The sequence below is a fragment of the Bubalus kerabau genome, chromosome 6 (genome assembly GCF_029407905.1).
Source record: "Bubalus kerabau isolate K-KA32 ecotype Philippines breed swamp buffalo chromosome 6, PCC_UOA_SB_1v2, whole genome shotgun sequence".
Classification (NCBI taxonomy): domain Eukaryota; kingdom Metazoa; phylum Chordata; class Mammalia; order Artiodactyla; family Bovidae; genus Bubalus; species Bubalus kerabau.
This window is the reverse complement of record NC_073629.1, coordinates 14,418,195-14,431,642: the sequence shown is the minus strand read 5'-3', so window position 1 is coordinate 14,431,642 and position 13,448 is coordinate 14,418,195. Positions and strand designations below refer to the sequence as shown.

Here is a 13,448-nt window from a genome sequence, read left to right as displayed (position 1 = left end):
CATTCTACTTCTACCAGTTAACATGGTCTCCTTTCTTAGCCCCCCTTTCCCCTCCCCCCTTAAAAAAAAAAAAAAAAAAAAACAGAAAGAAAAAGAGAAAAACTATGACCTTCTTAGAAACCAAAAACCCAACCACAAATCTCTTCAAGGTTAGCGCTGTGGGCTTTAAAAAAAAAAAAAAAAATCACAGAAAGAATGTGCCTTCAAAATATCAATCTTAACTGCAAAATATAGATTAAAAACATCCTTTTAATCCAGTTTTCCCAGCTGTCCTTACGTTGGCAAGAGCCTCAAGCTCCAAAGGGGAAAAAAATAATTCTCTGGTCTCCAATGCTTAAAACGACAACAACAGATATACTGAGGGACCAAAAAAAAAAAAAAAAGATGAAAAAATCCAAACTGACACCTGGAAAAAAATCTTCCAGCTGATTTGCACAGTAAAAAAATAAATAAAACCATACAATAGTATGTACACAACAGCACTCCTTACAAGTCCAGTGCAACCCTGGGAAATCGAAATTATAAATTTCCTTAAAAAAAAAAAAAAGCCTTTAGATGAAAAGGTTCTGAAATTTTAAAATGAGCCAATCGCACCAAAAAAAAAAAAAAAAAACAAACAAACACCTGAATGCAATGCTTTTTACCTTTAAAATGGTAGCAATACCACAAACCAGAGAAAAATCTCTGAAAATATTCTCCTTTTTCCTTTAAACTTGCAGGTTTCTCCACCTACCCCAGCCTGATTCCCAGCCTAGGTTCGGCCTTTTTCTCAAAGACAATTTCCTGAGTTAGTTCTGTTTTGCTCCTCCACATCCAGGCTCCGAAATTTTCTCTTGCCTCAGCCTCCATGAAACGGAGCTTTCGCTTCTTCCCGTTTCCCCTGCTCTCCCTCTCGCCTGGCCAGGAAAACTGCCCCTTATTATTAATAGTTTGGATTATTATTGTGGATTTGAGTTCGGGGTGGGATATTCCTCCACACCAGCCTCCTGGACAATCCGATCGCCTGGCTTCTCTCGCTCGGCCTCTTTCCTCCCTTTCCGCCCCTCGCCTAACCTCGCAGGCAAGAGCCCACCGCGCCTGGCGCAGGACCGCCGGCGGCCTCCGGCTCCCGGCCCCGCTTGCCCGCTCGCCCCACACCCGACCGCCGCACTCCGGCCTCGGCAGCCGCGAGACTCCGCGCTCGGGCGCAGGCAGGAAAGGCGGCGGCGGCAGGCCGGCACCGGCGGGCGTCCGGCTCCCGGCGTCGCGGCCGCGCTCGCCTCCTTCCGGGCCCCTTCCCCCCGCGGCTCGCCGCTCGCTCGGGCGCAGGCCCGGCCGGCCGCCCCCTCCCCGAGCTGCCCTCCCTCCGCCTTCCCCGCGAGCCTTTCTCCTTCCCTCGCTCCGGCGGGGGCGGGGCCGCAGCCTGCCCCTCCTCCCAGCGCTGCCCGCCGGCCTTTCCCCCCAACTCACGCCGCGGCAGGGGGCGGGGGTGGGAAGCCGACCGCCCTTCCCTTCTTTGGGTGCTGCGGCCGCGGCTCCCTACCCGCCGGCCTCTCTCCCGGTCTCCCTACGCGCCCTGCCCCGCCGCGACCCCTCGCCGCTGGTCCTCGGCCGGTCCCCTCCGCGGCCCCACAGTCGCCGGCCCTGCCCTTCGGTGCGGCCTAACCGATCCCGGGCTTAGCCGGATCCCCGGCTTTTCCCGGCCTGGCTCGCAGGCGACCCCGGCCCGGACCCCGAGAATCACAGCGCTCAGTCCCCGCCGCCGTCACCACTGCGGCCACCTACTCGCTGCTTTCCCTTGGGTGCTTTTCCCCTTTTTACTGCCCTGAGTTCTCAAGACCTGACCTTTGTTTTTTACCTCCCTTGCCACCCTGCTGCGGTGCCCGGCGCTCCTAGACCCCCTCCTCACGTGGACCCGTTTTTGCGTGCACGGTCGTCACCTCTGCTCCCCCCTCCCCGCCCCCCGCCACTGCTCACTTTACCTCCACCTCATTTCTCATTTTTCAAACATTTGTCGCGGCCTCCTGCCTGGGTGCCAGGAGCTCTCTAACAGTTTTTTCCCCGTTTCGATGGCCCTCCTCACTTCTTAGACCCACTGAAGAAACCCTTCTGGTCTTGCCGCCCCAATTGTTTGAGCATCTTACTACCAGTCTGGGTAAAGTGTTTTTGAACTAGATGGAAAATCCTTTCAAGGACAGTTCTATTTTCATAACCTCCTCTCATAGAATCACAGTTTCTAAATCTTTCCAAGTAACATGACATTAGTCAGAAGGTCCCAAGCGTTATGATTAAAAATAATTAAGACCAAAAAGAAGCTTTTTAAGTGAACTTTGTCTTTGCGCCTGGGTGAATGCTATTGTAAAATACCCTGCGGGCGGTGGTGTGTTTGCTTGTGGTCTCTCCTTTCCACACCCCCTTGATTGTTCTGGGGTGAAATACATGTATATGTGTATTTACCCATACACATCCATAAAGAGGGAGCTGAGTGACCTCAGCACTCATCACTGTTAGAAGTGATGAGTTTGCAAATAGCAAGAGGAAAAAGAAACTAAAAACCTGAATTATACCAGATACAAGTTGGTATATAAAAGAAAGGCTTGCACCCCATCTCTACCAACTCATAAGCCAGAACCCCCAAAGACAGGTGTTCTGCCGGGAATCAGGCAACACAGTTCAAATTGCTACTGACCTTGTTTATTCCCTTCCTATACTACCTGCAAAAACAATGGTCCCAATTGTGTACACTTCCTCTGTAGTGATAGATCAGTGGTCACCAAACATTTTTCTTACCCTGCTTCTTTAATCTATGTAATATTTTTAAGCAATTATTTACATGTATTTTATTGTTGTTGTTTAGATCCTAAGTTGTGTCCAACTCTTTTGCAACCCATGGAATGTAGACCACCAGGCTCCTCTGTCCATAGGATTTCCCAGGCAAGAAGCTGGAGTGAGTAGCCATTTCCTTCTCCAGGGGCTCTTCCCAATGCAGCGATTGAACCCACATTTCCTGATTGGCAGGCGGATTCTTTACCTCTGAGCCACCAGGAAGCTCGCATATATTTTATTACATACCTTATAAATCTTGCTCTGGAGTAGAAATATTGAAAGATTATTTAAAATAAAGATGAAGTACATTTTAAAATCATATTTTTTAGTGAATGTTAATGACTGGAATGAATCATGACTGGAAAAGATACTTGTCAAAGAGGTAGACTCAAGCAGAAGTCCATTCTTGATTGCATTTATTAAATTATGATACTCATCTTCCAGTCCCATTCACCACGATGCAAAGACTTTTGATTGAAATTCAACTAGTAAATTTACAGCTTAAGTCAATCAATCCTTCTTGGATGATGGGAAGGTTTTACATTTTATATTTTAGCAAATGGGTTCAAACCCCCTTGAAAGTATCATTTAGATTTTGTTAAACAAATTAAAAATTTTGTTTCTTAGTTCAAGTGTGCAGACAAAAATTTTACTGATGAAACACACTCTTTTTGATAATTAAAAAAATAACAGGGACTTTCCTGCCAGTCCAGTGGTTAAGACTTCCAGCTTCCAATGCAGGGGATGTGGGTTTGATCCCTGGTTTGAGAACTAGAATCCTACATGCCACATGGGGTGGCCAAAAATAAATTAAAAAATAGCAGTTTTGGAACCATTTCAGTCAGGTTTTCGAAATACTTTATAAGCATGAGTTTCTTTAGAAAAGCAGTAACATTCTCACTAATTAATAGACTCTCATCTTCACATTTAAGGGACAGATTAAGTGGATTTTTGCTGGGGTTTTTTTGTTTGTTTTGTTTTTGAAAATAAATGCTTGATAGTATACTCTTGCCAGCCATTTCTGATAGGACTTTGTACAATACTCTGTCAGATAGAACTTGGTAAAATGAAAATGTGTATCCCTGCTTTGTTCAGTATCTCTTTTTAGGCCTCTCTCAGGAGATAACCAATGATCTCACAGAACAAGAATTTTCATGGTCATTTTCCCTGTGTTTACTAAAAGTTGTAACATTTGTAGCATTTAAGAGGCTTATTTTTATCCAGTGAATGGCATAGGTTATAAAGAAACTGAATGCCTGAACTGTGTGTGGCATTATGGCTGGTTCCTGGAAACATCTCACATACTGCATGTGACAGATGACTTCGGAAGTAGTGATCCTGTGAGAGTGCTAGGTCAGTCTGTATATTAAAGAGAAATAATATCTTTAATTAATATATTATTAATAATTATTAATATAAAGCTTAAATAAGAAGTTATTTTTGCTGTAGTTAAATGGTACTGTGAATGCACTGAAGTATTTTCCTCTTGTAGAGCAATGCATCTCAGACTGTGGGGCTGTGGGGAGACTCCCCACAAGGATAGAACTCCCTGAAGTTAGCTGGCCATGTAAGTGAACTGCTAAATCTCAGTTTAGGGGAGGAAAAAAAAAAAAAATTAGATTGTACCCAAGACAAACCAGGTTGTAGGAGTCTGGAAGCAGTTGTTGGTGAATGAAAAGAGCACTAGACTAGGACTCCAAAGAACTGAGTTTGTTCTGGGCTGTATCCCTTTCTAGCTTTGTAACCTGATGTTTGCAGGTTGTATGGATTAAATAAAGTCAAGCCTGGGCCCTGTCAACCAGGGGTTCCCAACCTCTAGGCTCTAATACCTGAAGATCTGAGGTGGAGCTGATGTAATAATAATAGAAATAAAGTGCATAATAAATATAATGCTCTTGAATCATCTGGAAACCATCCCCCTTCTACCCCCAATCTATGGGAAACTTGTCTTCCATGAAACCAGCCCCTGGTACCAGAAAGGTTGGGGAACGCTGCTATAAACTAGAGCTCACTGGGCAGGAAAACATGAATAAACTTTTAAAAATATTATCTTAATAATTATTTTATCTTTTTCCCAAGAACTCTGTTAATAATTGCACTGTCTCTGCCCAACATGGTGTGGGATAGGTTGGGCATTCCTGTTTTGTTCATTAGTTGTTATGTTAAATTTATTTACACCTCAGGAAACCATGGCAGAGAGGGGTTTTAGGTGATTTTCATGAAATCCCATTAGTCTGATTGTTTAGGCTTGAGTTTATACCTCTTTATTTTTAGGTGTGAGAAGCAAAGAGAAAAAACCGCATTTTTTTTTTTTTTTTTGCAGACAGAGATTCTAGAAACAGTATTTAATTGAATAGCTGAGGGTAAGCTGTGGTGGAGAAACTTGAATGGTTCACAGTGTGAGTTGTAGAGAGGCAACTTTTTCTTGCACAGACATCTCCAGTCCAAACCAAGTGTATCGTCTTAGAAAGATGGACTCAGAAAGACAGATTTCAATTATTCTCCTTCTGAGATGCTCTTAGGAGACAGGCCTAGCAAATAAAAACATGGTGCTACGGTTTATCGGTGATCTTTTATCCCTCTTCACCCTTTATCAGTTGGAAAGATGATGTGCACAGGTTCGCTTAATTAAGTTGTTGTTTAATCCTAAGGGTGAGAAAATTTTGTGATTTATTTTTAGCTGATTCAGATTTCTCTAGCATATTGCTGGATAGCCAGAATAACCAACATTAAACTGTTACAGACATCATTTCATTGTCACTCAGAACATCCTGATCATTTAACCCGTTGTTGCTGCTGCTGCTGAGTCGCTTCAGTCGTGTCCGACTTTGTGTGACCCCATAGACGGCAGCCCACCAGGCTCCCCCGTCCCTGGGATTCTCCAGGCAAGAACACTGGAGTGGGTTGCTATTTCCTTCTCCAATGCATGAAAGTGAAAAGTGAAAGTGAAGTCGCTCAGTTGTGTCCGACTCTTAGCGACCCCATGGACTGCAGCCTAGCAGGCTCCTCCGTCCATGGGATTTTCCAGGCAAGAGTACTGGAGTCGGTTGCCATTGCCTTCTCCGTTTAACCTGTTGAGTTCCCAATAAAATTTTAATGGGAAAAAATAATAACACCCAAAACATACATAGTGCTTACTAGGTAAATACTCTTCTAAACAAACTGCAAGTGTTAACCACTAGATCATTTCAGCAGCCTTTGGAGGTGGTTATTACTATCTTCCTTGTTTTCAGATGGGAAACAGAGGCTCAAGGAGGCAAAATAACTTGCTCAGGGTCTCAGAACTGGGGAACCAGGCAGTCTGGCCACAGAGTCTATGCTTAACTGTCAACTGTGCTGCCTGTATGCTGCAGGCTTTGGTGAAAATAAAACAAACAAACAAAAAGCAAGGAACAACACATAGGCAAAACCTTATCAGAAGGAAGAAGAACAGCGCATACTGAGGAGAAACTGGGGAGCGTGGAGCTAGAAGGAGAGGTTAGTGGTTTAACTCCTCAGCCCTCCAGAGACTCGTTTTTCCCATTAAGCAGCAACCAGCAGATTTTACCCTAGAGCCCTCACTTCCTTCTCAGTGTCCCTCGAGATATCACCCCCTGAAAGTTGCTCGCTCATTACTTTTGAGGATCTCAAGGCATTCAGTGGAGAAGGGGCTCCTCTCCTTGACTCCCACTGAGAGAAGGTCTGCATTGTCTGGGGTGTCACCACTTAGGTGTGCACTCCAGCCTCCTAAGTGGGGTACCGTCCTGCCTGTTGTTACCTTAGAAACCCGCTGTCTCCCATCAACACCCCTAGTAGCTGAGACAAACTGAATAACACGGGAAGGTGCCAAGAAAAGTTGTAAAGGAAAATGTGTGAAAGAAAATCAGTTTTAGATTGAAGGCTAATATTTTTAGAAGTTGGGTGTGTATGTGTGTTATTTTTTTTTAATTCCAAAAAGAAAAAGTAACCAGGATCAAATGTAAGATACAAAAAGAGGGATACCAAGAAGAAGATTTAAAAAAAAAAAAAAATTACTCAAAGCCTGTTTAATTTATTTATTTTTATTTTTGGCTGTCCTGGGTCTTAGTTGCTGCATCGGGCTCTCTCTAGCTTCGTTGAACGGGGGCTACTCGTCATTGCTCACCGGCTGCTCATTGCGGTGGCTTCTCTTGTTGTGGAGCACAGGCTTTAGGCACATGGGCTTTAGTAGTTGTGGTGCACAGGCTTAGCTGCTCTGTGGTGTGTGAAATCTTCCTGGACCAGGGATCGAACCCATGTCCCCGGCACTGGCAGGCAGATTCTTATCCACTGTACCACCAAGGAAGTCCCCAAAGCCTGCTTTAAAAGTTGAAAAAATTGTCCTTTAAAAAATTTGACATACAATAAATTACACATATTTAAAATGTATATAACTTGGTAAGTTTTGATATACATGAAACAATCACCACAAATCAAAACCTATTTATTATCTCAAAGTTTACTCTTGCTCTTTGTCTTTCCTCCCACTGCTTCTGACTGGATGCAGCCAAGCTGATTACAGGTGTGTAGCTTTTATTAGTCTTCTCAAATAACCAGCTTTTTGGAGTCACTGAATTTTTTCTCTACTGTTTTTCTGTCCTGTTGATGTCTGTCCTGATCTTTATTGTCTCCTTTCTTGTGCTTGCTTTGGATTTCATTTGCTCCTCTTTTTCTAGTTTCTTACAGTTGAAGTTGAGATCTTTGATTTGAGATCTTTCTCAGAATCTGGCTATACCGGTACTCCGATTTTGGATTTCCTGTCTCGGATTTCCTGTCTATGGAATTGTTAGAAATAAATTTTTGTTGTTTAAACTAGTCTATGATAATTTTCATATGTTCATGGGGTTCTCAAGGCAAGAATACTGAAGTGGTTTGCCATTCCCTTCTGCAGTGGACCACATTCTGTCCAATCTCTCCACCATGACCTGCCCATCTTGGGTTGCCCCACGGGCATGGCTTAGTTTCATTGAGTTAGACAAGGCTGTGGTCCTAGTGTGCTAGTGGAGGTGATAGAATTCCAGTTGAGCTATTCCAAATCCTGAAAGATGATGCTGTGAAAGTGCTGCACTCAATATGCCAGCAAATTTGGCAAACTCAGCAGTGGCCACAGGACTGGAAAAGGGCAGTTTTCATTCCAATCCCAAAGAAAGGCAATGCCAAAGAATGCTCAAAGTACTGCACAATTGCACTCATCTCACACGCTAGTAAAGTAATGCTCAAAATTCTCCAAGCCAGGCTTCAGCAATACGTGAACCGTGAACTTCCTGATGTTCAAGCTGGGTTTAGAAAAGGCAGAGGAACCAGAGATCAAATTGCCAACATCCGCTGGATCATGGAAAAAGCAAGAGAGTTCCAGAAAAACATCTATCTCTGCTTTACTGACTATGCCAAAGCCTTTGACTGTGTGGCTCACAATAAACTGGAAAATTCTGAAAGAGATGAGAATACCAGACCACCTGACCTGCCTCTTGAGAAATTTGCATGCAGGTCAGGAAGCAACAGTTAGAACTGGACATGGAACAACAGACTGGTTCCAAATAGGAAAAGGAGTATGTCAAGGCTGTATATTGTCACCCTGTTTATTTAACTTCTATGCAGAGTACATCATGAGAAACGCTGGACTGGAAGAAACACAAGCTGGAATCAAGACTGCCGGGAGAAATATCAATAACCTCAGATATGCTCTGCATATCTGACACCACCCTTATGGCAGAAAGTGAAGAGGAACTAAAAAGCCTCTTGATGAAAGTGAAAGTGGAGAGTGAAAAAGTTGGCTTAAAGCTCAACATTCAGAAAATGAAGATCATGGCATCTGGTCCCATCACTTCATGGGAAATAGATGGGGAAACAGTGGAAACAGTGTCAGACTTTATTTTTCTGGGCTCCAAACTCACTGCAGATGGTGACTGCAGCCATGAAATTAAAAGACGCTTACTCCTTGGAAGGAAAGTTATGACCAACGTAGACAGCATATTCAAAAGCAGAGACATTACTTTGCCAACAAAGGTCCGTCTAGTCAAGGCTATGGTTTTTCCTGTGGTCATGTATGGATGTGAGAGTTGGACTGTGAAGAAGGCTAAGCACCGAAGAATTGATGCTTTTGAACTGTGGTGTTGGAGAAGACTCTTGAGAGTCCCTTGGACTGCACAGAGATCCAACCAGTCCATTCTGAAGGAGATCAGCCCTGGGATTTCTTTGGAAGGAATGATGCTAAAGCTGAAACTCCAGTAGTTTGACCACCTCATGGGAAGAGTTGGCTCATTGGAAAAGACTCTGATGCTGGGAGGGATTGGGGGCAAGAGGAGAAGGGGATGACAGAGGATGAGATGGCTGGATGGCATCACTGATTTGATGGACGTGAGTCTGAGTGAACTCTGGGAGTTGGTGATGGACAGGGAGGCCTGGAGTGCTGCGATTCATGGGGTCGCAAAGAGTTGGACACGACTGAGCGACTGATCTGATCTGATCTGATGATAATTTTTATAGCAGCCCAAATTGACTCAGACAGTTTCATTGACTTTGTCTATTTTTCTAAATTCTCCGTTTTATGTATCTCTTTTCATAGCTTTGGGTTTAGTTTGCCCTTTGTTTTCTAGTTCCTTAAGATGTGCATGTGTTCGTGCTCAGTCACTCAGTAGTGTCCGACTCTTTGTGACCCCATGGACTGTAGCTCACCAGGCTCTGCTGTCTGGGGAGTTTTCCAGGCAAGAATGCTGGAGTAGCTTGCAATTTTCGACTCCAAGGGATCTTCCCAACACAGGGGTCAAACCCTGTCCAGCGACTAAGACTGCACTCCCAGTGCAGGGGGCTGGATTTGATCCCTGCTGGGGGAGCTAGATCCCACATGCTGCAACTAAGGGTTCTCTCATACAGCAACTGAAGATCCAGCATGCCATAAAGATGATCAGGGATCCTGTGTGCTGCAACTAAACCAGCGCTACCAGATAAATATTTTTAAAAATGGAAGTTAATGTATTTATCTACACAGTAACCATTTCTGATGCCCGTCATTCCTTTTTGTAAATTGGAATTTTATCTGGTATCATTCTTTCTGTTTGAAATGCTTCCTTTATCATTATTTCCTGTGTAGGTCTGCTGGTGTAGGTGATGTCTTTGGTGTAATTTTTTTTCTACTTTCTTGTGCTTGGAGTTCACTGAGCTTCTTGGATCTGTGGGTTACTGTTCTTGTTAAATTTGGAAATTTATTGGTTAATTATTTCTTCAGCTATTTTTTGTCTGTTCCCCATCTCTTTCTTCTCCTTTGAAGGTAACATATATATTAGGCCACGGAGGGGTCTCATAGCTCACTGATACTCTTCCTTTTTTCTCTTCATGTTTCATTTTGGATGGTTTCTATTGCTCTTCTAAAAATCCATTAATCTTTTCTACTGCTTTCTCTGATTTACCATTAGTCATATCCAGTATATTTTTCATCTCAAACATTTGTAGTTTTCATTCCAAGAAGTTCAGTTACATTCTTTTTAAAGTTTCTTGTATGTCTATACCTAGCATGCCCAGGCTTCTAATTTCTTGAACATACAGATTACAGTTATAATAACTATTTTTGTGTCCTAATTACATCATATATGTCATTTCTGGATCAGGTGCAGTTGATTGATATATTCCAGTTGATATTATGGGTCTTAATGTCCCCCTTCTTTGCCTACCTTGCAATTTTTAGTTGGATGCAGATATTTTTATATTCCTATATATATTCTCAAATTTTGTTGTAGAACTCAGTGAAGTTTCCTGGAATCAGTTTTGCCCTTTCAGTTCTTACATTTAAGCTTTGTTAGGCAGAACAAGGACAGTATTTAGTCTAAAGTTGATCTCCCCCACCCCAGCTGCTGAGGTTCGATCTTCCAATTGACTGTAGGATGTCCTATGAATCATGACATCTTTCAGTCTGACTGGTAGGAACAGGCACCTTGACTGGGCCTGTATGTTTCAAGGATTCTTTTTTCTAATCCTGTCAACTTATTCTTTCATCAATCTAGGATTATTTCCTCATACATATGCACTGTTCTAAACTCAGCTGTATACTTTAGGAGGGCCCAATGCAGATCTCTGGAGTCCTCATTCGCTGCAGCTTTTTCCTTTCACCTGGCCCTCCAGGACTCTCAGCTTTATCTCCTCAACTCTAGGGCACTACTGCACTCCATTTGGGCTCCCCGTCCTGTACCTTGGCCTGGAAACTTTGTCCAGGAAGTAAGCTGGAGCAACTGTAGGACTCACCTCATTTGTATTTCATTTCCCAGGAATCACTATCCTGCACTGCCTGGTTGCCAATGTCTTGAGAACCATTGTTTCATATATTTTTATTATTTTTAATATTATATATTTTATTTTTATTACATATTTTTATAGGCTTCAGCTATAGCTGAAGCTCAGCTGGTAAAGAATCTTCCTGCAATGTGGGAGGCCTGGGTTCAATCCCTGAGTTGGGAAGATCCCTTGGATAAGGGAATGGTTACCCACTCCAGTATTCTGGCCTGGAGAATTCCAGACTTGGACATGACTGAGCGACTTCCAATTTCACTTTCATTTTTAGAGTCAGATAAAGTTTTACAGTATTCAACATGCTATCCTGACAGAGAAAATATATCTCAAAAAATAATTTACCTAAGATCTCAAAAAAAAAAAAAGCTGTAAAGTTGAATATCTCTACTTAAAATGTTATAGTTAATACAAATTCTTTCAAGAGACTCTGGCCTAGGATGCTATTTTTGAGAAGTAATAAACTGTGTTGTATGTTTCCTCTCCAATGATGAACTTTGTCATTTTTTTTTCTTTTTGATTAAAAATATATACTCTTATTTCCAACTAAAGGGTTGTACATACATACATATATGATCTACAAACCATATATGACATATACACGTATACTCATTGACTTCATTTCTTGATATTTAAAAATAAACTTTATATATTAAAAAAGAAAGGCAATGCCGAAGAATGCTCAAACTACCGCACAATTGCACTCATCTCACATGCTACTAAATTGATGCTTAAAATTCTCCAAGCCAGGCTTCAGCAATACATGAACTGTGAACTTCCAGATGTTCAAGCTGGTTTTAGAAAAGGCAGAGGAACCAGAGATCAAATTGCCAACATCCGCTGGATTATGGAAAAAGCAAGAGAGTTCCAGAAAAACATCTATTTATGCTATCTTGACTATGCCAAAGCCTTTGACTGTGTGGATCACAATAAACTGTGGAAAATTCTGAAAGAGATGGGAATACCAGACCATCTGACGTGCCTCTTGAGAAACCTATATGCAAGTCAGGAAGCAACAGTTAGAACTGGACATGGAACAACAGACTGGTTCCAAATAGGAAAAGGAGTATGTCAAGGCTGTATATCGTCACCCTGCTTATTTAACTTATATGCAGAGTACATCATGCAAAATGCTGGGCTGGAGGAAGCACAAACTGGAATCAAGATTGCCGGGAGAAATATCAATAACCTCAGGTATGCAGATGACACCACCCTTATGGCAGAAAGTGAAGAAGAACTAAAGAGCCTCTTGATGAAAGTGAAAGAGGAGAGTGAAAAAGTCGGCTTAAAGCTCAGCATTCAGAAAACTAAGATCATGGCATCTGGTTCCATCACTTCATGGCAAATAGATGGGGAAATAGTGGAAACAGTGGCTGACTTTATCTTTCTGGGCTCCAAAATCACTGCAGATGGTGATTGCAGCCATGAAATAAAAAGATGCTTACTCCTTGGAAGAAAAATTATAACCAACCTAGACAGCATATTAAAAAGCAGAGGCATTACTTTGTCCACAAAGCTCTGTCTAGTCAAGGCCATGGCTTTTCCAGTGGTCATATATGGATGTGAGAGTTGGACTCTAAAGAAAGCTGAGCACCGAAGAATTGATGCTTTTGAACTGTGGTGTTGGAGAAGACTCTTGAGAGTCCCTTGGACTGCATGGAGATCCATCTGGTCCATCCTAAAGGAGATGAGTCCTGGGTGTTCGTTGGAAGGACTGATGTTGAAGCTGAAACTCCAATACTTTGGCCACCTGATGCGAAGAGCTGACTCATTGGAAAAGACCCTGATGCTGGGAAAGATTGAGGGCAGGAGGAGAAGGGGACGACAGAGGATGAGATGGTTGGATGGCATCACTGACTCTATGGACATGGGTTTGAGTGGACTCCAGGAGCTGGTGATGGACAGGGAGGCCTGGCGTGCTGCGATTCATGGGGTTGCAAAGAGTCGGACATGACTGAGTGACTGAACTGAACTGATATTACAAAATGTGTGAAGTTTATATAAGTTTATATATTCTGTATTTCTATCACATGTAGTTCATTATCTTCATAAATCTTTTTCTATAAAATACAGGTTAATACAAATGAAATATCAGAAATTTTAATTTGTGGCTCAATGATAGGATATTCTTCATCAAAATTTAGCTTGGTGTTAAATTCCTGAGCTAACCCATGTAGAATGTTCTACTCATATGGGGAAATAGAGCATGCGCTTGGCTGTGCCTGAGTAAAGCTGATATGCAGTAAATACTGTGTGTGTGTGTGTGTGTGTGCGCGCGCTTTGCCACTCAGCGTCCAACTCTTTGTGACCCCATTAACTATAGCCTGCTAAGCTCCTCTGTCCATGGGATTTTCCCAGCAAGAATACTG

The 13,448-nt window shown here is 42.7% G+C and overlaps 1 protein-coding gene across 1 annotated transcript in view; it reads right to left on the bottom strand.

Moving 5' to 3' along the window:
- Positions 1-5,149: 5,149 nt before the first annotated feature.
- Positions 5,150-13,448, bottom strand: part of ETV3 (ETS variant transcription factor 3) — a 71,680-nt gene continuing 63,381 nt past the window's right edge. Inside the window, exon 5 of the mRNA XM_055583907.1 lies at positions 5,150-7,122. Within this exon, the coding sequence (XP_055439882.1) occupies positions 7,010-7,122 (113 nt within the window). The 3' untranslated portion in view covers positions 5,150-7,009. The remainder of the gene's footprint in view (positions 7,123-13,448) is intronic.